This window comes from Diabrotica undecimpunctata, chromosome 2 (genome assembly GCF_040954645.1).
Source record: "Diabrotica undecimpunctata isolate CICGRU chromosome 2, icDiaUnde3, whole genome shotgun sequence".
In the NCBI taxonomy this organism is placed as follows: domain Eukaryota; kingdom Metazoa; phylum Arthropoda; class Insecta; order Coleoptera; family Chrysomelidae; genus Diabrotica; species Diabrotica undecimpunctata.
The window spans coordinates 78,829,985-78,851,720 of record NC_092804.1 but is presented as its reverse complement, the minus strand read 5'-3'; the positions used below and the strand labels follow the sequence as shown (position 1 = coordinate 78,851,720).

General features: G+C 28.4%; 1 protein-coding gene across 1 annotated transcript in view; it reads right to left on the bottom strand.

Moving 5' to 3' along the window:
* The window catches only part of scat (VPS54 subunit of GARP complex scat), a 72,914-nt gene extending 52,719 nt beyond the window's left edge, over window positions 1-20,195 (bottom strand). The window contains exons 1-2 of the mRNA XM_072523119.1: window positions 19,709-20,195; window positions 2,330-2,521 (exon numbers count right to left, since the gene is read on the bottom strand). Coding sequence (XP_072379220.1) covers window positions 2,330-2,521; window positions 19,709-20,074 — 558 coding nt within the window. The 5' untranslated portion in view covers window positions 20,075-20,195. The remainder of the gene's footprint in view (window positions 1-2,329; window positions 2,522-19,708) is intronic.
* Window positions 20,196-21,736: the final 1,541 nt, after the last annotated feature.

Sequence of the window (21,736 nt, the reverse complement as noted above, 5' to 3'; positions counted from 1 at the left end):
AATTTAGTGATTTAAAGATGTCTTCAAGTGCGGCAGTAAATAGTTTTGGAGATATGGTGTCTCCCTGTCTTACTCCTCGGTTGATTTTTATTGGCCTCGTTTTCATTCCGTTATCCATCGTGACTACCATTTCAGCGTGTTGGTATATATTATGTATTAATATCCTATATCTAGAATCTATTCTGCTGTTGACCAGTGCTTCCTCAATGGCCCATAATTCTATGCTGTCAAAAGCTTTCTCGTAGTCTATAAATGCTAAACAGATTGGTAAATTGTATTCGTTAACTTTTTCTATTAGGACCTTTAGTGTGTGAAGATGGTCACATGTACTGAACCCTTTTCTAAATCCGGTTTGCTCTACTGGTTGATATACATCGAACTTTGTTGTCAATCTATTTGTAATTATTTTTGTGAATGTTTTATAAAGTTGTGATAGTAGTGATATTGGACGATAATTTTTCAGATCTGCATTGTCCCCTTTTTTGTGTATTAATATTGTGTTAGCAGTACTCCATTCCCTTGGTATGTTTCCTTCAAATAGGCATTTATTAAAAAGTATTTTTAGGTACCTGATGACTTCTTCTCCTCCTTCTTTCAACATTTCTGCCAGAATTCCATCACTACCCGGTGCTTTATTTCTTTTCAATTCTTTAATTGCATTTTCTATTTCTACTTCGCTTATTTTGGGCATTACTTCAGAATTTACGTTTGTTATTTGTCTTTTCAGATTTTGCTTTGAACAGTCGGGGGGATCGTTTCTTGAGCGGTATAACTCAGTATAGAAGTTTTCAACTATGTTTGATATCTGAGCTTTGCTTTTTTCTAGTTGGCCTTGTTGATTTTTCATAGTTATAATATTTTTCTTTCCTAATTTCGGTTTGGTATATTTCAGACTTTGATTTTTCTCTATCACTCTTTCTACATGTTCTTGTTGATGTTTTTTAATATCGTCTTTTATCTGTTTTCGTATGGCTCGATTAAGTTCTTTGTATTCTGTGGTATTTCTTTTGTTTAGTGACAGGAGCTCTTTTCGTTGTTTCAGCATATTCTTCGATTCTGCACTTATTTTGGATTTTTTATTGTTATGGCGGGTTGCTACTTCTGAGCTAGCATTCAATAGTTCTTTTGTTATAACTGAGTTAATTTTATTAACGCTGAGTTGTTCTAGATTCAGTGCTTGGGCGGTTTTTAATTTGCTAGCATATTTTTCTTTATCGACTTTTAGCTTTTCTGTGTCTATTTGTATCGTGTTATTAAAGTTAATTCTACGTTTGCTATACTTAATCCTTAGTTTAGCTCTAACCATTCTGTGATCACTACCCAGAGAGACATTATTTATTACTGTTACATCTTCTACGATACCTTTCTTGTTACACATGATGTAATCGATTTCGTTCCTTGTTTTTCCGTCTGGTGATAACCACGTCCACTTTCTTTGCGGTTTTTTCTTATAAAATGTGTTCATTACGAAATATTTGTTGCTATGTAGGAAGTTAACCAGGGTTTCTCCTCTCTCATTTCTAACACCATAGCCGAATTCGCCAATATAGTTTTCGCTTTCTTCTAGTCGTTGTCCAATCTTAGCGTTGAAATCTCCTATTATAAGTGTGTAAGTGCTGTGATAGTTCGTGTTGGTTTCTATTATTTTCTCGTAGAAATCATCTATCTCTTCATCGGGGTGTGTTGAAGTTGGGGCGTACACTTGAATGATTTTTAGGGTGATTTTCTCGTTTATATTCATCACAATTATTGCAATTCTTTCTGAGATTCCCACATATTGTTCTATTTTATTAGCATGTTTCTTAGAAACCAGAAATCCTACGCCGTTTAGACTTTGTTCTTTGTGCCCTTTGTAATACAAGATGTTACCTGATTGCAATGTTATGCGCTCCTCACCTTTCCTTTTTACCTCTGCGAGACCAATTATGTCCCACTTTAGGTCCTTTATTTCTTCTTCTAGCTCATAGATTTTTTCATCTCTGTTTAAGGACCTTACATTGAGTGTTGCTATATTCAAGTTTGTTGTTTTTAGCGATTTCTTGCTTCCCCCAGATTCCATGAAGCTGTCCTTTTCTATAAAGGAGTGGGACTTGCCAATACTGTATGATCTACCCACCTGGGGACTTATTCCTATCGTTTTAGAATTCGCCATCATTTTGGGGAGGTTATTAGCCTTAAAACACCGCGCTGGCCAGACGTGTTGGTGAGTGTGTATTCAGCCGTCCATTCTGGATCAGACGCTGTTCGTAGCCGTCCACATTAAAATTTGTATTTATTGGTAAAAAAAATTTAAAATGGATTAAATATAATATATGAAAGTATTACCCACCCTTTGTACTTTAGATCGCAGGCTTTTTACTTCCCCTAGAGCAATGCCCATTTGCTCCATAATACTATCATGGGATGTCATAGCATGGAAGAATGCACCAGATTTTTCAGATACTTGCTGGGCAATTTGTTCCTCTACTATATCTAAATGATGGCTGAGCTCATCTTGAAGTTCATGTTCAGTTTTCTTTGTCTAAAACATACACCAATTATTGTACAAAATTTTCCAAATAAATGATGACAAGATACTCTTATAAATGATATATTTTAAGGGGTTTAATACATTTGTTAGTTATTTGTGAAAGTCATTTAAGATTTAGGAAGTGTGAATTATTTTTTTTTGTATGTAGTTTTAAATGGCACTCAAGTTTATAAATTCAGCTTAATGAGCATTTTTCTTATTGTTCTATTTTTATATATGTATGTATAGGCGAGCGGTTTACACCTAAAAAGGCACTTAGAAACAAAATATACCAACTATTTTTTTTGTATTTCTACCGCATCAAACCTTTTTTTGTATTTATTTTTATTTTATTTTTTTTTAATCTTTCCAAGTGGGCCGTAAATTGTTATTAACAAATAACCTATAACAAAAGAACAATTTTCTTAATCGCCTCGAATAAAATTTTTTTAAACGTACCTCATTAAAGTACTTTTTCTCTTTTGGAAATTGTTCGAAAAATTCCTTTTCGAGTTATTTGCAATTTTTTGTTGAAAAAATGCCTTAGTTTAGGATTTTTTTCTAAAAAACTATCAAATGAATTACAATTCTACAAAAAGCTTTATAATTTTTAAACCTTTACGTATAAGCAAGAATATTTTGACAAGGATAAGTGGGTTTCCATCTTGCAAAAAAACATAGTTTTAAATTTAAACAAATATTTCTAAGCGCTGTGCGCCTGTATCCCCGCGACCGTACACGCTGATTATCATATACAGCGATAGATTGCTCGAAATGCGCTTTCGAAATATTTGGTTCCATGAACCCATTATTCTTGTCAAAATATTCTTACTTATATTTGAAGGTTTAAAGATTAAAAAGCTTTTTATATATAATTGCAATTCATTTAGTAGTTTTTTCGAAAAAAAAAAACAAAAATCAGTAAGTAAGGCACCTTTTCAACAAAAAATTGCAAATAACTCGAAAAGGAAGCATTTTTCGAAAAATTACCAACATAAAAAAATATTTATTTCGATAAGATACGTCTAATAAAATTTTACTCGAAGCGATTCGGGAAATTTTTTTTTTGTTATTAGTTATTTGTTAATAACAATTTCCAGCCCACTTGGAAAAATAAAAAAAAATACATTTGAACTTGAAAAAAATATATAAAATCGAATAAAAAAAGTTTATGCTCAACTTATAAGGGTAAGCCGCTTGCCTATTACCTATTACTATGTGAGTTACTTACATAATCCACTGATTATGGTAGATGATAATACTTTACATTATATTTTAAGGAATAGTAAAAACGAAATATGAAGATAAATAGGAAAACTAGCAAAGACTATATACTGCGCGGCATAAGTTAGGAATATTGCCAATATAATAACAAAGAATATAGACGCTTAGCTAAGCGTCTATATTCTTTGATAATAAGGTTCAATTCGCTCAACTCGAGCATATTTTGACAGATTCATAGCTGGAAACCTACAACACAAAAGTTCCTAGCTTACAGTATTAACAGCTTAAATAAACTTTTTTTACAGACTTCTTTCATTAAAAAAAAATTATTCTAAATAGTGGAAGTGTATACTAAACCTATAAAATTTTGGGTAGTATATATTTAAAAGATATATTTTAGTTGTTATAATTTAACATAACTATTTATTATATGGTGCAAATAAATAAATATTGATTGTCGGTAATTCGTACAGTTCTATTTTATTTAGTATTTAGTTTGTTTACTATTAATATTGGCTATGAGTACGTGTGCTTGGTTGTATAGTAATTTCCAGCCACTTCTGTCTTCTGTCTTCACTAGTCTGTCAAAAAGTAACTAACTTCGCAAAAAATGATTATACTCGGTTCGCTATCTCCAGTCCGAACTGTCTAGTGAATTTAGTAATTATTTTTTTGCGAAGTTAGTTACTTTTTGACAGACTCGAAGTGGCTGGAAATTACTATACAACCAAGCACACGTACTTATAGCCAATATTAATAGTAAACAAACTAAATAGTATATAAAATAGAACTTTACAAATTACCGACAATCAATATTTATTTGTTTGTGCCATATATAATAAATAGTTATGTTAAATTATAACAACTAAAATGTATATTTTAAATATATACTGCCTTCTTCTTCTTTCAAAGAAAGAAGTCTGCAATAGTAGTATACTTGAGTTATTACTACTGAGAAGTAGGAATTGTTGTGTTGTAGGTTTCCGACAATGAATCTGTCAAAATATGCCCGAGCTAAGCGAATGGAGTATACTAAATTCACTAGACAGTTAGGACTTGGAATAGCGAACCGACTATAGTAATGGTACTACATTATGTATCAATTATTTGTAAATAAACAATTAAAAATTATTAAGTTTAAAAAAAAAATGAAAATTTGAGACCTTGTAAAGAGAATCAGACCAAAAAAAAAAACATTCTAAGTATACCATTTTTAAAAATAAAAGCGTTGCGCGTCACAATTTATATAAACTGACGTCATTTATATTTAAAATTTCCAGAACGTCAACCTTAGAGTTCAAATTTTCCTAACACAGCTAATCATACGAAACCCATACGGAACTGCTCGATCTTTCATAGGCGTCAACATGGTATAATATCAGAAAATTTAGTCATCATTATATTGGGAATTTTAGAATTATATTGATTAAATAACCAAAAACATTTGTTATTATTAATAATATAAATTTTATGAAATAACTCTAATAGTCTAATATTCCACAAAATAATAATTTTAATTAGATTAGACAATTGTACGCAACTGATATAGGAATACTTCAAATTTTAATGACATTTCAGCGTGTGTCAAAATTGTTTAAAGTGTTGCCGATTTTTTAGAGTAAGAATTTTGTTAATGTATTGATTTCTTACACAATTTGATCATAATATATTAGATATATATATATATATATATATATATTGTTATGATGTGTTTTTTGTTTGAATGATGAGCAATGAGTATTTTTAATAATATAATATATAGGGTTTTTATCGCGGTTCTCAAAGAATTAGCTTGTAAGTACTTTTTTAAATTATCTTTATTATAACTATTATGAAACACACATATATATCTAACCTAGTCAATGTAAATTTAAAATAAACTATCTTTAAACTGATATTCTTATAAAACTAATTAAATTCTATAGACAATCTAAAATTTAAACAAACTATCTTCAAAATTGAAATTGTTATGACACTAACTAAATTATATTAACAAAATTTTGTACCTTTCTTTCACTGAATGCCCAAATGAACTATTTTCCACTAAGTATATAGATTCTAATCACCACTGAATGTCTTCGTACTTCAGTTATCCTTGTTTTTTTGTGAAATTACTTTTTTCAATTATCAGCTTCTACCAATTTAAGATATATTTTTCTTCACCAGCATCTATACACCACCAACCAAACCAGCAAACAGCATTTATATTTATTCTTCTTTTCAATATACCAATATCCAATTATTATAAGTTGATTTATACTAATCTCCAACCATAATATAATTTAATTTCTTCCAATATACCTTTTTTTATCTTCAATAATTATTTGTGTATAATTATAAATGTGCATTAAATTATATGCATAATTTTTAATCTTCATTTAACTCACTATATTAAACTATTGGACTATTTGTACTTGATTCACTGACTCTAACTAACTTTCATAATAAACTGCTTGACTTCTAACTAAGAACTGCCAAAAACTCCATCTTGAATCCAAATCACGGGTATTTATATGTTTTTGGATTTCTAGAACCATCTCGTAAGATATCATGTTCCAATTTGTTCTATTTAATACTTGTCTGAATTTTCTGGAACAAACCATTTCGCAAACATGGCCATCTCCGGAGATCCAGAGAATTCCATTCTTTTCTATTAATAATTTTGTTTGCATTTAGGCTTTTCAGATCAGAATAAACATTCAAATTAGTAACTAACACTCTAATTTAATAAAATACACATTTCAAACAATATAATATTATAACCCCACTTTATATTCCCAATTATTTCCTAAAATGTCAAATTGGAGACAGAGTTTGTATAGTTGGTTGTCTAGTCACATGGCTCACTTAAATGTATCTACCACATTATAATTACTAAAATACAACTTTTTACAATTATTATATGCTAATTTCTTAAAATGCCCTCACATAAATATATTTTTATAAAATTCTCTAGTATATAACTTATTTAAAATAATCAAATACTTTTTTATATCTAATATTATGTAGTATATAACTTATAAATTATTTTCTATAAACCCCAATCGTCACAATACCCCAAAAATAATATTTAAAATAAATAATTTACTTATTATTTTTTTAAATATTAATTTTCTCATACCTTATTAAATTTAATAAATTAATAATTCAATTTTTTTTTTTTATTTAAAATGTGTTAAATACATCCCTGTTCGCTGTCTATGTCAAAGCAAAGAACAACGGATCACAGTTCGGCTATTCTATGGTCAAACTGTCATGTCAAATGGAACAATGGATATTATACCAGAGAATAAAATATAACCTTAATTAAAATATAATCTATATTGTGTTCTGTTTATTTATATAGACAAAATCTAGGAATTATTTCCATTCACAAGGCTTTCATCTATATAAATCGGTAAGTTTTACACTTTTGATAAAGACATTTACACAATCAATTCTGTATCTAACCCCAAATTATGATTTTTAGGGTACCAAACAATTTCCATATGTACAAAATTCAACAAGTATGATGTCAAATTTATTCACAACAAAGAAATCTACCATCTATCTATGAGATGGATCTATCAGTAAGTTTTTTTTTTTAAATTTTTTTCTTTGTTTAGTTGACATATTGGGCATTGGTTAGTAATTTCTTTTGCTATACTTATGTCATTCTTTGCAAAATAATTGTCCCTAAATAGCATTCATAGCTTTCTTGAACCAATATGCATATAATCGTTATGTAAATTTTTCAATATTTTCTTTGCTAAAGTTCTAGTTATTACATATACTTCTATGCCATTTATTATTTTATAATAAACTCCATCTTTCTTAAGGACTTTTTGTTTTTCACTCAAATTGATCTGATCTCTTATAATTTCTTCTTTAGAATATAATCCAGTACTGTCTACTAATTGATTTAATCCAATTTTTATTGTTCGCTGCCCTTTTTGTGATGTATTTTCTAACCTTGATAAAGCATCTGCCACTATATTGGATTTTCCAGAAATGTATTTGATTTCAAAGCAGTATTCATTAAGTATTAGACTCCACCGATGTATTCTACTGTTTCCATATTTGTTATTTAATATAGACGTTAAAGCTTGGTGATCTGTTTCTATTGTAAATTCATTACCCAACAAATAAAATCTTAATTTTGTGACACAGTGTATTATACTTGCTAGTTCTAATTCTGAAACTGAGTAACCCTTTTCATGTGGCTTTGTGATTCTTGAAATGAATTGTATTGGGTATTCGACCCCATCATGTATTTGTAATAATACCCCTGATAATCTCTCTATTGATGCATCTGTTCTTAATATGAATGGCTGTGTGTAGTCAGGATAGTATATTTTCAAATTTGACAGAAAAATGTTTTTAATTTCTTGGAATGCTAGTTCTCTTCTCTGATCCCATCTCCATTTTACACCTTTTCTCAGTAGTTCAAGTAATGGAATTTCTTTTATACTTAGATCTGGTATCATCCTTTTATAATAATTAATTATTCCAATAAATCCTCTTAAAGTTCTTAAATTGTGTGGTGTTTTATATTCCTGAATGACTTGTGTCCGTTCTGGATCCATTTCGATTCCCTTAGTGTTAAGTTTATAACCTAGATATATGACTTCTTTTTGAAAAAATGTACATTTTTCTTGATTTATTTTTAGTCCAACTTTGTCTAATCTATTTATTATAATTTTTAGGTGTTTCTCATGATCTTCAGCCGTTTTAGAAAAAATTAATATATCATCAATGTAGTGAATTACAAAATGTTCATATTGATCCAAAATATCATGAAGACATCTACATAGAGCACTGCAAGATGATTGAAGTCCAAATGGTACTACTTTGAATTGATATACTACTCCATCTATCTGAAATCCTGTATACTGTCTACTTTTTCTTTCTAGAGGTATTAACCAGAAACTATGCTGTAAATCGATTTTAGTGAAAAATGACATTCCTGTAATTCTTCCTAGTATTCCATCTATACTCATTGGTGCTTCAAATTGCTTTTCAGTAATCTTGTTAATATTCCTTGCATCCAAACATAACCTGATTTCACCTGATCTTTTTCGTACTACTACTATGGGGTTAATAAAACGTGTGTCTGCCTTCTCAATGATCCCATCTTCTAACATATTATTAATTGTTTTGTTTACTTCTTCTCTGTATTTATATGGTATTGGGTATGATTTTGTTTTAAAATCTTTTTCTTCTTTAACTTTTATACTATGGATATAATTTTGTGCAATTCTATTTTCTTTATTGACAAGTCCCTTGTGTTGCTGCAATATGGAAATGACTATTGATTTATATTCTTCAGGGCAATTTAAAACTTTCATTATATCTTCTTCTTTACAAATAAAATTATTCTTCATTATGTACTCATTATTCCTTGCTTCCAATTTTACGCACTCCGCCTCGTAGGCATCCATCTGCTTAAAATTTCCATTCCTTAAATATTCACTACAATAACTATTCTTTACATTCTTTTGGGACATTTCCCTATCATCAAAATACATTTTTTCTTCATAAACATCATTATTTTCTTTTAATAATATCCTATCAACTCTTATTCCTTCTTCCACCTCATCTTTCTGCATAAATTTAATTATTTGCCCTTCCAAAGTTACCATTTTTTCTTCAAAATCTATCTTTACTTTCTTCTTTTCCAATTCATCATTTCCCATTAATATATCAACACATAAATCCTTGACAATAAATCCTTGCATATTAATTTCTTTATTAAGAATATTAATTTTAAAATTGGCTAGTTTATCAATTTCACCCAACTTCTTATTATTTGCACCAATAATTTTAATTTTTGGAATCTTTATTATATCTGATAGTTTTAATGTATTAAAAATAAAATTCTCCGAGACTAAAGTACTTTCTGAACCAGTATCTATCATAATCTTAATCATTTTATTTTTGGCCAAAGCATTTATATAAATTAAATTAATAGATTCAATAATTTTATCTTCATCTAAAGAAATAAATTCAGAAGGTTTTTCATAATAGCAATGGCCTAACTTGTAATTCAGAAAGTTTACTGCACAAAATTTTGATTATTAGAATTGTCAGATTGTATCTGACCACTTGGATCTGATGTCCTATGTCTTTCCCTACTATGACTTCTACTCACATTTTCTTGCCTTGTACTATTTCGTTCCCTGTCTTCGCAGCTTCTATTCCTTCGAATACAATTTACCTGTCTGTTATAGTTAGGTCGCTCTGTATTTCTTCTATTGTTAAAATCTTGTCTATTATTATTAGTACTGTTATTAAAATGTTGTTTATTATAATTACTGTTATTATTATTAAAATTTTGTAAATTATTACCATATCTATAATTATTGTTATATGATTGTCTAAATTGTTGATTATCATTTTTATTATATTGAAAGTTATTGTTGTTTTTTCTGTTGTTATTATTACTTGTCATATTGCCTCTTTGTATTCTTTGAATAAAATTAATAAAACTATCTATTGTTTGAATATTTTGTACAGTTACTGTTTGGACAACATCAGCATCAAAATGTCTAGATACATTTAAGACTGTTTCATCCTCTCTAAGTGGTGGTTCTAAATATTTTGCAACTGTTATCAGTTTTAATGCATAATCTACCATATTTGATTTTAAATTGTGATTATACTTTCCAAAATATAGAATTTCTCTAAACTTGGCTTGCTCTAGTTCACCCCAATAATAATTTAAAAATTTATTTTCAAATGTTTGAAAGTTATCTAAATCATTTTCAATACTAGCAAACCAAGTTGCTGCATTGTCATTTAATGTCATTCTAATATAATCTTTAATATCATTAATATTATTCACAAATCTTAATTTATGTTTTAAACTATTTATGTATACTCTAGGATGCAAATTTTTTATATTACCAGAGAATTTAATCCCAGTCTCATTTGTTAAATTTAAGTAAGGTCTCCCTATGTCTCTCATTTGTGAAATATCATCTATTCTCTGTTCCACATTTCTTATTTGATTACTATTTATTTGGATATTTTGTTGTATATCGTCTAATTTTTCTTCTGTGTTTCTCCTGTCTTCATTAATTTTTACTTCTAAGTTACATTTCTCCAACTCTATTTTCTGTTCTATATCTATTTTATTATCTTGAATAATCCTCTTTACTTCTGTCCTCTCATTTTCTATCCTTTTCTTGTAGTCATTCCGTATACTTTTTATTTCATTTGCTACTTTTTTCTCTGCAGTTTGAAGTTTTTTATCCATTTGTTTTTCTATTTGCTTTACAATTTTATTATTATTATCTTCTATTTTCTTTTCTAATTTTCTATAATTCTCTTCTAATTTCTGTTCCATTTTTTTCATGTCTTCTTTGACTTGTTTTGAATTCTCTTCCAATTTTTTTATGTCTTCTTTGACTTCTTTTGAATTCTCTTCCAATTTTTTTATGTCTTCTTTGACTTGTTTTGAATTCTCTTCCAATTTTTTTATGTCTTCTTTGATTTCTTTTGAATTCTCTTCCATTTTTTTCGTATTCTCTTCCATTGTCTTGTTCATCTGCATCATTAATGACATCAAAGCTGCCATATTGACATTTTCCTCTCTTTCTGGATTCATTTCTGCAGTATCTTGTGGAACTTGAACTAAACTCTCCTCTTGTATAGGTTGTGTTTCTACTTCCACATCTTCTTCATTCTTTTTGCTTCTTGTACCTTTCTTTCCTTGAGACATTTTGAGACTTTACTTGTTCAAATATAATTAAAATAAAATCTATAATTTTTCCTTTCTACTGATAATTTAATTATATGAGAGCACTTATCTTCCCAAACTAATTCTTTTAAATAGAGAGCCCCACGTTGGGCGCCAAATTTGTTATGATGTGTTTTTTGTTTGAATGATGAGCAATGAGTATTTTTAATAATATAATATATAGGGTTTTTATCGCGGTTCTCAAAGAATTAGCTTGTAAGTACTTTTTTAAATTATCTTTATTATAACTATTATGAAACACACATATATATCTAACCTAGTCAATGTAAATTTAAAATAAACTATCTTTAAACTGATATTCTTATAAAACTAATTAAATTCTATAGACAATCTAAAATTTAAACAAACTATCTTCAAAATTGAAATTGTTATGACACTAACTAAATTATATTAACAAAATTTTGTACCTTTCTTTCACTGAATGCCCAAATGAACTATTTTCCACTAAGTATATAGATTCTAATCACCACTGAATGTCTTCGTACTTCAGTTATCCTTGTTTTTTTGTGAAATTACTTTTTTCAATTATCAGCTTCTACCAATTTAAGATATATTTTTCTTCACCAGCATCTATACACCACCAACCAAACCAGCAAACAGCATTTATATTTATTCTTCTTTTCAATATACCAATATCCAATTATTATAAGTTGATTTATACTAATCTCCAACCATAATATAATTTAATTTCTTCCAATATACCTTTTTTTATCTTCAATAATTATTTGTGTATAATTATAAATGTGCATTAAATTATATGCATAATTTTTAATCTTCATTTAACTCACTATATTAAACTATTGGACTATTTGTACTTGATTCACTGACTCTAACTAACTTTCATAATAAACTGCTTGACTTCTAACTAAGAACTGCCAAAAACTCCATCTTGAATCCAAATCACGGGTATTTATATGTTTTTGGATTTCTAGAACCATCTCGTAAGATATCATGTTCCAATTTGTTCTATTTAATACTTGTCTGAATTTTCTGGAACAAACCATTTCGCAAACATGGCCATCTCCGGAGATCCAGAGAATTCCATTCTTTTCTATTAATAATTTTGTTTGCATTTAGGCTTTTCAGATCAGAATAAACATTCAAATTAGTAACTAACACTCTAATTTAATAAAATACACATTTCAAACAATATAATATTATAACCCCACTTTATATTCCCAATTATTTCCTAAAATGTCAAATTGGAGACAGAGTTTGTATAGTTGGTTGTCTAGTCACATGGCTCACTTAAATGTATCTACCACATTATAATTACTAAAATACAACTTTTTACAATTATTATATGCTAATTTCTTAAAATGCCCTCACATAAATATATTTTTATAAAATTCTCTAGTATATAACTTATTTAAAATAATCAAATACTTTTTTATATCTAATATTATGTAGTATATAACTTATAAATTATTTTCTATAAACCCCAATCGTCACAATATATATATATATATATATATATATATATATATATATATATATATATATATATATATATATATATATATATATATATATATATATATATATATATTAATAAATTGTATTTATAAATACATATTAAATTTAGATTAATAGCTTTAAAAACTAATGATTGTTGTGTATTGTGATTGTGCTATGCCAAAACAACTAAATAGTCTGTATAAAGCTGATAAGCTTTCATATAAGATAGATTATTTTGAACAAGAAATAATGGCGGGACGTTTTTACTATTAATGCTCTAAAAGAGGTAAGTTTAAAATTTAGAATATATAATTTTGTATTAAAATGTTTTCTTATGTATTTTAGTGTGTTGCAGTAGTCTTAAAACTAAGTGTATTTACTGTTAATATAACAGTTTGACAAATAGTTGACATTTTAAAAATTCCTCACTTATTAACTATTCTGATGTTTTGACAACGCTGTGGGGTTCTGACGTCGTAAATCTTGAATGACGTGCAATCATTTTTATATGAAAAATTCTATATTGACAAAACACCTTTGCAGCCGTTTGAAAATGACCTTTGTTCTCTCAAACGGGATAAACAAATATAATTGTTTAAAAACTACTTGACCGGTTGTGTCCATCTTTCGCAACTGTAGTAACTACATAAAATTTGATTTAAATGTTTTTATTGTTTATTTTAATAATTATAAACAATTGAAAAACATGCTTGCTTTCGGGTTTAATTTGCAATAACCTTTTTGTTTATAAACATTTTTTAATTTCGAAAATCTTATTTTAAGAGCAAATATTTTCGAGAAAATCGTCTGTTGAAAGTTTTTATCTAGAATGCGTCGTTTTTTCACAATATTAAAATGAATGAAAAAAAGCCGCTTTTTTTGCTTAAATGTCATGACGCAGTAAAAGTTTCGATAACCACGAGATAATAAGTCTTTTCTATTGACTTCTCATAGATATTCCAGTTAAAAAATAGTGCCCAGTAAATTTTCGATTTTTCAAATGTACGGCTTCGTTTCATGGTGTAATAAACGATAACCAACTTATCAATTTAAATTAAATTAAATTATTTATTTCTTTGAATAAAAAAAAACTAGTGTTCATAAGATAAGTAACTTAATTGATTTATACAGTTGTATAATTATTGTATTATTATTTATTTAATATGTATTTAGCTATATCCCTAACTTATGCCTCGCAGTTTAGTAATGAAGTAAGATAAAATGCCTGCTTTATTTTTAAGCTAATGAATGCTTCTAATGATTATATCTGCATTGCTTCCCTAACATCCGTGTTAAGCAAATGAGCCTACTCACTAGGTAAACAATAAAGTTCATTAAGATCAATATAGACATATAAAATTTTGGATTGAATATGGTTTAAGAAGCCCTGTGTAAATGTGGTATGCTTTTTAAATTAAAGAAAGACAATGCCATACTATCTGCTCTAACTACATTTTTCCTTTATATATATATATATATATATATATATATATATATATATATATATATATATACATAACAACTTATACATCTATGTTTATTATTAGATATTTAAATTGTAAAACAAGGCTTCCCATACCTACATTTTGAAAAGAAAAATGGGACATATTATGGTTTTAATCCATAAATAATAAATACTGCAAGCTTTAATCTTATTATTTAGTTGATAATCTTAATATGGTGTATTATGAAATTTTTACATTGTTATTGCTATGGGAAAGATTATCTACTATGACACATTAGTTAAGATATCCTTTATATAAACTAAAACATGAGATAAAAAGTTTTTCAGAAATATGATGTGAATCAATTGTAGAGATAAAATCATCAGGGATAAATAAAAAGGAAAAGGCCTACCCCATATAACTACTAAACTATTAAAAGTATAATATTATTCTTTAAGCAAAAAAATCAAGTCATACTTTAGCATAAATTTTACATAATTTCAAGTTAATATGGTTTTTAATGATTACTTTAAATAATACCTCAAACTGATAAAAACTTTATAGATGATATGCTAATACCAAAAATATTATTACAAATTATGACTATGGATAGTAGTAGAAACTATTGTAGCTAAACTAAAATAAAAAATATTTAAAATATATCTCTGACCATTTATAATTGACATATACAGTTAAATTAAATTTAAAAAAATTAGGGCACTGATTATGTGAGATAAGCAGGGTCTAGTGGAAGCTAAAGATGACTCAAGCCTCAACTTCAGATACCAGGCAAAACCAGGTTTCATTAGTCTTCTCCCAACATGAGAAGTCTGCCTCTAGCGACTCTCCATTCCTCAGTTTTTCGCGGGACAAGAATGTACTAAACAAACAAAAACTACAATGAAGCTCCACAATTACAGAAAAATATTTAAATACCTGTTGAGTAAGCCCTGGATACAAAAGATGAACATCTACAGCAGATGCTAAATCTATCCTAAATCCACAAGCATAGCCATAGGGTATATACAAAAGATCTTTCAGGTTGCAATGGAATGATCTGTACAGCTAAATGATCCTTTTTTCTAAAATCTATGATCCTCTCTATATTTTGACATTATATTCTTGATTAGTCCATATATTTTCTTTTCATGGTCAACTATTGTGTGTATTCAAGACTTCCAATAAAAAGAAATCAAAGTAGCATCTTGAGTGCCTCAAGGTTCACACCTAGGCCATTTTTGTTTTAATATTTTTGCAGATGATTTTTAATTAAATACGAAAAGAAAGGATAACTGTGATTACCTAAAGTTGCAAGCTGATTTAGATCATCAGGGCCACTTGTACTAAAGAAATGGGATGGCAGTTAATGTCACATTGCAAATGGTTACCCTTTGAAATAGTAGCTCAAATAGACAATTTAGTTGTTGTCCTTGAGACCAGTTTATATTTCATACTGCATATTGTCCCTACCATTTCCAAGTATTGAATGTGAAAAGTGGAACTTTTCAAGGGAGCAAGATAACCCTTTTTTGTGTTTACTTCTTGTTTTCGATTTTTTGAGAACAACTCCATTTTAATTTTACAATACCACGCTACTTGGATCCAAGAAAGTTGGCCAGCATCCTACTTAACTTGTATAGAACCTGTTGATACTAGTGTACTTGGATGAACAGGTGACACAATTAAAGTAGCTTTTAAGTATTGCGTGTGCAACATCCAAGCAGACTTTAACCAAGTACACTTAGATCATGTCAACCCGCCTTAACTAGAAACGTAAAAAACATAAAAGTTTAAAACAGTTACAATACATTAATTATGGAACTTCACGTCAAGTAGATACCTCAAGTAATCAGTCATAACCCTTAATTGTTGTAAAATAATGGTAAATTAAAAGTTTTAAATTTTGATTTAAATGTTATCATTGTCTTCAATTATCTCAGGTTCTGGAAGACAATCTCTGGCAGTACTACATGTTGGTAAAGATTGGTAATATTGGTGGTATAGCCTAGGTATTAAATTTTGTTCACATAATGACAAGAGGTTTTTATTCTTGGCATCTGTGATTGGGAGCCTTTCTTCTATGCTTTAACAGGGTTTATACTATTTTGTTTGCCTCCCTTTTTTTTCATTTAAAGAGATAAATAGTTTATGTCAATGCTAGTCTTTATGAAATGTTTGTTATTCTCATTTTTCTGATACTGGTACAATATACCATCACTATATTTAAAATTAGTATTTCCATTACTTGTTTGCTCTTCATATTTTACTTGATTTTCTTTTTCATTTTTGTTTTTCTTATTCTTTGGTTTTATTTTATTACCTTTCTTTGGTTAAAATCTAAGAAGTCATCATGAAGTAGGAAATGTCACTTCAAATGGGCATGGCTTAGTGCATGCGAGTCTTGTGATTTGTGCACATTCTTCAAGTATACAGGGGAATTTTTTGACTTAAATTCAATTTTTGAATGGACAGAATTGCGTTCCATCTCTGAGTGACCAGATACAAAAAACGCATGTTTATTTGTTTTTAAATTTGGGTGACAATTAACAACATATTGACACATGGTAGTTTTTCTGTTGTCCACTACAATTGTCAGACATTATTTTCACATGTTCAATATCAGTGTAAGACATGATGTATTTAAATATACATTTAGTAATTTCAACTACCCTGTTCTCCCTTGGTTTCATCCCTTATAAAACACTGGATGCTCCTGTCTCCTAAAATATAAATGGTCAAATTTTATATAAGATTTTTCACATAAAAAGGGTCCTGCAGCTCCTGTAGGCATTGAAAAACCAGATTGCAGGTATTAAATTAAATGCTAGTATTTTCCTATTTTCCAAAGCCGACAGTTTATATTCATTCCTTTTTTTCTTCTCACTGCATCTTCTCTTTCGAGGTGTTTGTGATGGGCTTAGAGGTTTAAAGCCTTTCATCATCTGGAATACCTTCATTAGTGACACAAACTTTGCAAAGGTGTTTTTTCGGCTTGTAAAATTTCAATTTATAAGTTCAAAATATTTTCCTGCAGGTTTTGTAGCATTTTTCTTTTTTCTCTTTAACTTTACACTCTTCCTTATACAATTCATACATAGTTGTTATGTTTAATTTTGAGTCTAAATATCTAAGATCAGATTTTTTTCTGAAAATAATGTGACACAATTCACATATAGTGAACACATGTATTTTATTCTTTTCAGAAATGATTAGTATTTTCGATAGTTTACAGATAATTAAATAACTGTTTAAATTACAACATTGAAACTAACGAATGTGGCACATTCGACATATTGTTATACAAATATACCTTTCGTTGTATTTATACAACACAAAAGTATCGAATATTCCTTTTTGGTTAGTTTGCAGCAGCCTTATCATAATGAGGTTTAGAGCAAAAGGGTGAATAAACTTATTCCATATTTTGACCTAAAACCAAATGTCAAAATGTTCATATTCTATACTTTAAACATAATATTTCCCACATTCCTTATCAAGCTACAATGTCGATAGTTTTTGACATGTTATATCACTCCTAATGTGAGGATAAGGTATTGAAAATGAAAAACTTGATTTTTCACATTCGATAGTTGAAAATGGTAGGGACAATATATCAATGGCAGTCTCAAATTCACTCAAAGTGATTGGCTTTATTAAATACTGTGTTAAAATTTTTCTTAATAAAACTTCCATTAAAATATTGTTCTATTCACTTTTGAAATGTCACTATCATGTTTATGGTCCCCCAACCCCTACTATAATTTGCATATTTTAGCTATCGAGAGTTAATCACAAATGTTTAAAATTTATTTCATTCAAGTAACACCATAAAATTGAGAAAATCAATTATCCTAGCATTAAGAGTTTTCTGGATATCACTATAAACCAGAAACATGCACAAGGATCTCACTGTGTCCTAGAATATTTTACAGTTACATAGTCTTATTCTAGACCTTTTAGGAAAGATAAATCTTCATGTTCCTTTTATATAAACAAGGCTAAATTCACCCTTTTAACTTAGACCTCATAACAAGTATGGTTATAATTGATATCTTCTTAGATTGGCTAGTTTTGCTAATCTGTTTTCTAATTGTAATTCTAAATCACAACTTACATCTTGCATGTGATATTCTAATATTGCCAACCAGCTAGTAACCTAATTTAGTTTTACAATAATTCTACCTGGTGTTTGTTTAAAAATTATAATTTATGAAATATTACGGATTATATTATTAATATTATATCTAAATATTAATGTATATTTGTCTGTGATAAGTTAAGTTTTAAATTTTTTGAATTATATATATTTTCTACTCTATATTTAAATTGGATTTGTTTGCTGAAACATAAAATAAATTTATTTGTAGTCTTTATTTTTTGTTATTTCATTTATATCAATTATCTATTTGTGTCTCATTTATATATAAATAAAATAAACATATAATCTTTCCACTTTATAAGGCATGTTTATCTATCCTTACTCTATTTTGAGATTGTTGATGTTACTTGTGTCTATCTAATTGTTTAATTGTTGTTTAAGTACAGAGTAAATTTTTTGGTATTGATCTATTTTGTAATACAATTTATAGCTTGTGTTTTCTTATTGTACTAAGTAGCTTGTACAGTGACACATATGCAGGGGAAATGTCCCCCATAAGGAGGTCCAAAATTAAAGAAAAAATTGTTGAAACAAAAATATATTAACTGACATGAAACTTAAATCACATACAGACAAATTCAACCCAATAAAGTCACTTCTTAGGAAAATTACGTTCTCTCCCCAAGGCAAATGTCAAGATCTGCCTCTGAGCTTGCAAGAGTCATTCATATACTTGTGATCTGGATAACATACTTTAGGTTCCAAGATTATTTATTTTATTCACAAAAGGTTTTTATAGACACATACTCATTACAACTGTATTTAAGATACTTAAAAAGTTCTCAAATACAATTACCTACATACTTTTGTACCAAGATTTTATTAATTATTGCCATTAATTCCTTTGGAGCATACCCCATAAAATATTTTGGGCAATATGCAATTTAGTACACTCTAACCTAACCAAATATATTTTCCTCAAGGCATTTTCTAATGACATATGTAAACAACAGATAATAGACTTTTTTAAACTTATCCTGTTATGAATCAAAATGATAAATACAGGATACACAACAAAGCAGAGGCAAAAGTTCTTACACAATCGGATTATGACTGACAAATCTAAATGCATTAAATGTTTTTTCAGTGACATTCTATTTACTTACATGCTTTATAACTAGAAGCAAAATTTAAAACTAAAAAAGGGATGATTCTAAAACTAGTTCTGTTACCTGAAAAACATCTTGAAATATTTTTGGATCATGTAAATTCAGATGCTGCCTTAAATATATGTCAGGAATGCCTTCAGTGTTCAGACTATGGGTTTTGATTTTTGTATGATTATTCTCAAACTTTATCCTCTTATTATCACTGTGCTTTTTATACCGTTTTCCATATTTTTTTAAGTATCCCTCAAAATGCGCCCATGTAATCTCAGGTAAAAACGGGCTCTTCTCTATAACTGATTTCTCTACAAAAGTATCTCCCCAAGTCTTGGTAAAAAAATTTGCTTGTTTTCCCTTGTTGGGATCTGTTAAAACAGCGGGCAAGTGTTGGGAAGCTGAGTAAAGAGACCAATGGTCATCTTCACCGTTCATCTTTGAAACTATTGGTATCACTACCTAATTTTAAACTTTTTCACTATACGAGACATTGCGAGAATTATTTAGAAACTGAGGTGACGCGGTTGACAGTTACTGTAGTCAGTTCCTATCACATTGTCAGTTCTGTCAATGTCAGTTTAAATGTGTCAAATTATCAGATGTCTAAGTAGAATACTGTAATCACTGTAATAGAGAAATTTTATCTGCTTGTTTTATTTCAAAAATTACCAAAATTACGACAATGCATTATCTAGATTTACATTAGATTTAATAATACTTAAAAAATTACTTTGATATGGTTAAGAATTATTAAAACTATATTAGTCAATAAAAAGAATTTAAAGGATAAACCATAGAGGTCAGCACCTAGAAATCTTTAAGAGGACTCGTAGAGATTACATTTTCTTTTAAAATTAAATCCACATCTAATTTAAAAAAAAATGACTACTTGTGCAATACTACATTGTTTTTACATTTCTGCTATTGCAATAAATATTGACACTTTTGAATTATGACCATTTATGGTTTTGGCATTTTAGGTTTCATTGTTGCCGATAAATATTTTCTAAGTAGATTTGTGACTAATCCCAAAAGCATATTATAATTATGGGAGTTTATGGTCGTAATGCTATTTTATGGATCTATGTAACTACCATTATAGAGGTAACAGTTATATATTTTATGTTTAATTGTATAAATGTATATTATTATTACTAAGAAATAAGGCACACTTCAACTAAATTGTTTATTGACAGAACTATTATTGACTGATTGGTATAAGACAGAATATTCAAAACATAATGGTCTCTTTAACAAAGGGTACTTTTTTAACAGTAACACAGATAAAAACTGAACAGCAGGCCAGTAAAAAATATTCTTTAGCATAGAAAAAATGGAAAATAAGGTCGTGGAAAGAACGAGAAATCTATATAAAAAACATTTTTAAATCCTGTTAAATTTGACTTGGTGAACTGTTTACGTATGAAAGCTTTCGACAATGGTTGCTATACTCTGTTTAAAAATTAACAAGTATAAAATTAAAAACATGATCTGCACCAAAAATGTTACTAAAAACTAGAGGTATAATATCTTACTTTAATTTATTAAATACCTATCACCCTAAACTTACAACTAAAATTCTAAACATCGAATAAAGCACCAATTTCTCTACCAATATTCTCACTGTCAGCAGACGGTCCAATGTACTATAATCCTTTGTGGAAGCCATCCTGTTTTATCGGTTAGGATGCCATCCATTTTGAATGGCCACATCTTAAGAAAAGACAAATACGGAATAAAATTAATAACAAAAGAAAAGATCGAAGGAAAGACAGCTCCACGTCGTTGGTATACTTGCTGGCTAAGGAACTTTAGACAATGAGAATATCGAGAAAAATTACAGGAAAATGGCTGAAAGACCTAAAGTAAAAAAAGTGAAAACATTAAAAGAAAATTTAACGTACACAATATCAACGGATGTTGATATTGTGTACGTAACAAACGTGTACGTTTTGCGCTGTCAATAAGGTTGGTGGTAAATGTAATTTCTTGTCAGATATCCAGTATTGCTCTGACAAACTAGTTTATCGTTACATTTTTTAAGCAACTACTTTTTTAAATAATTTTTTATATCATAATCATTTTAAAAATGAAGAA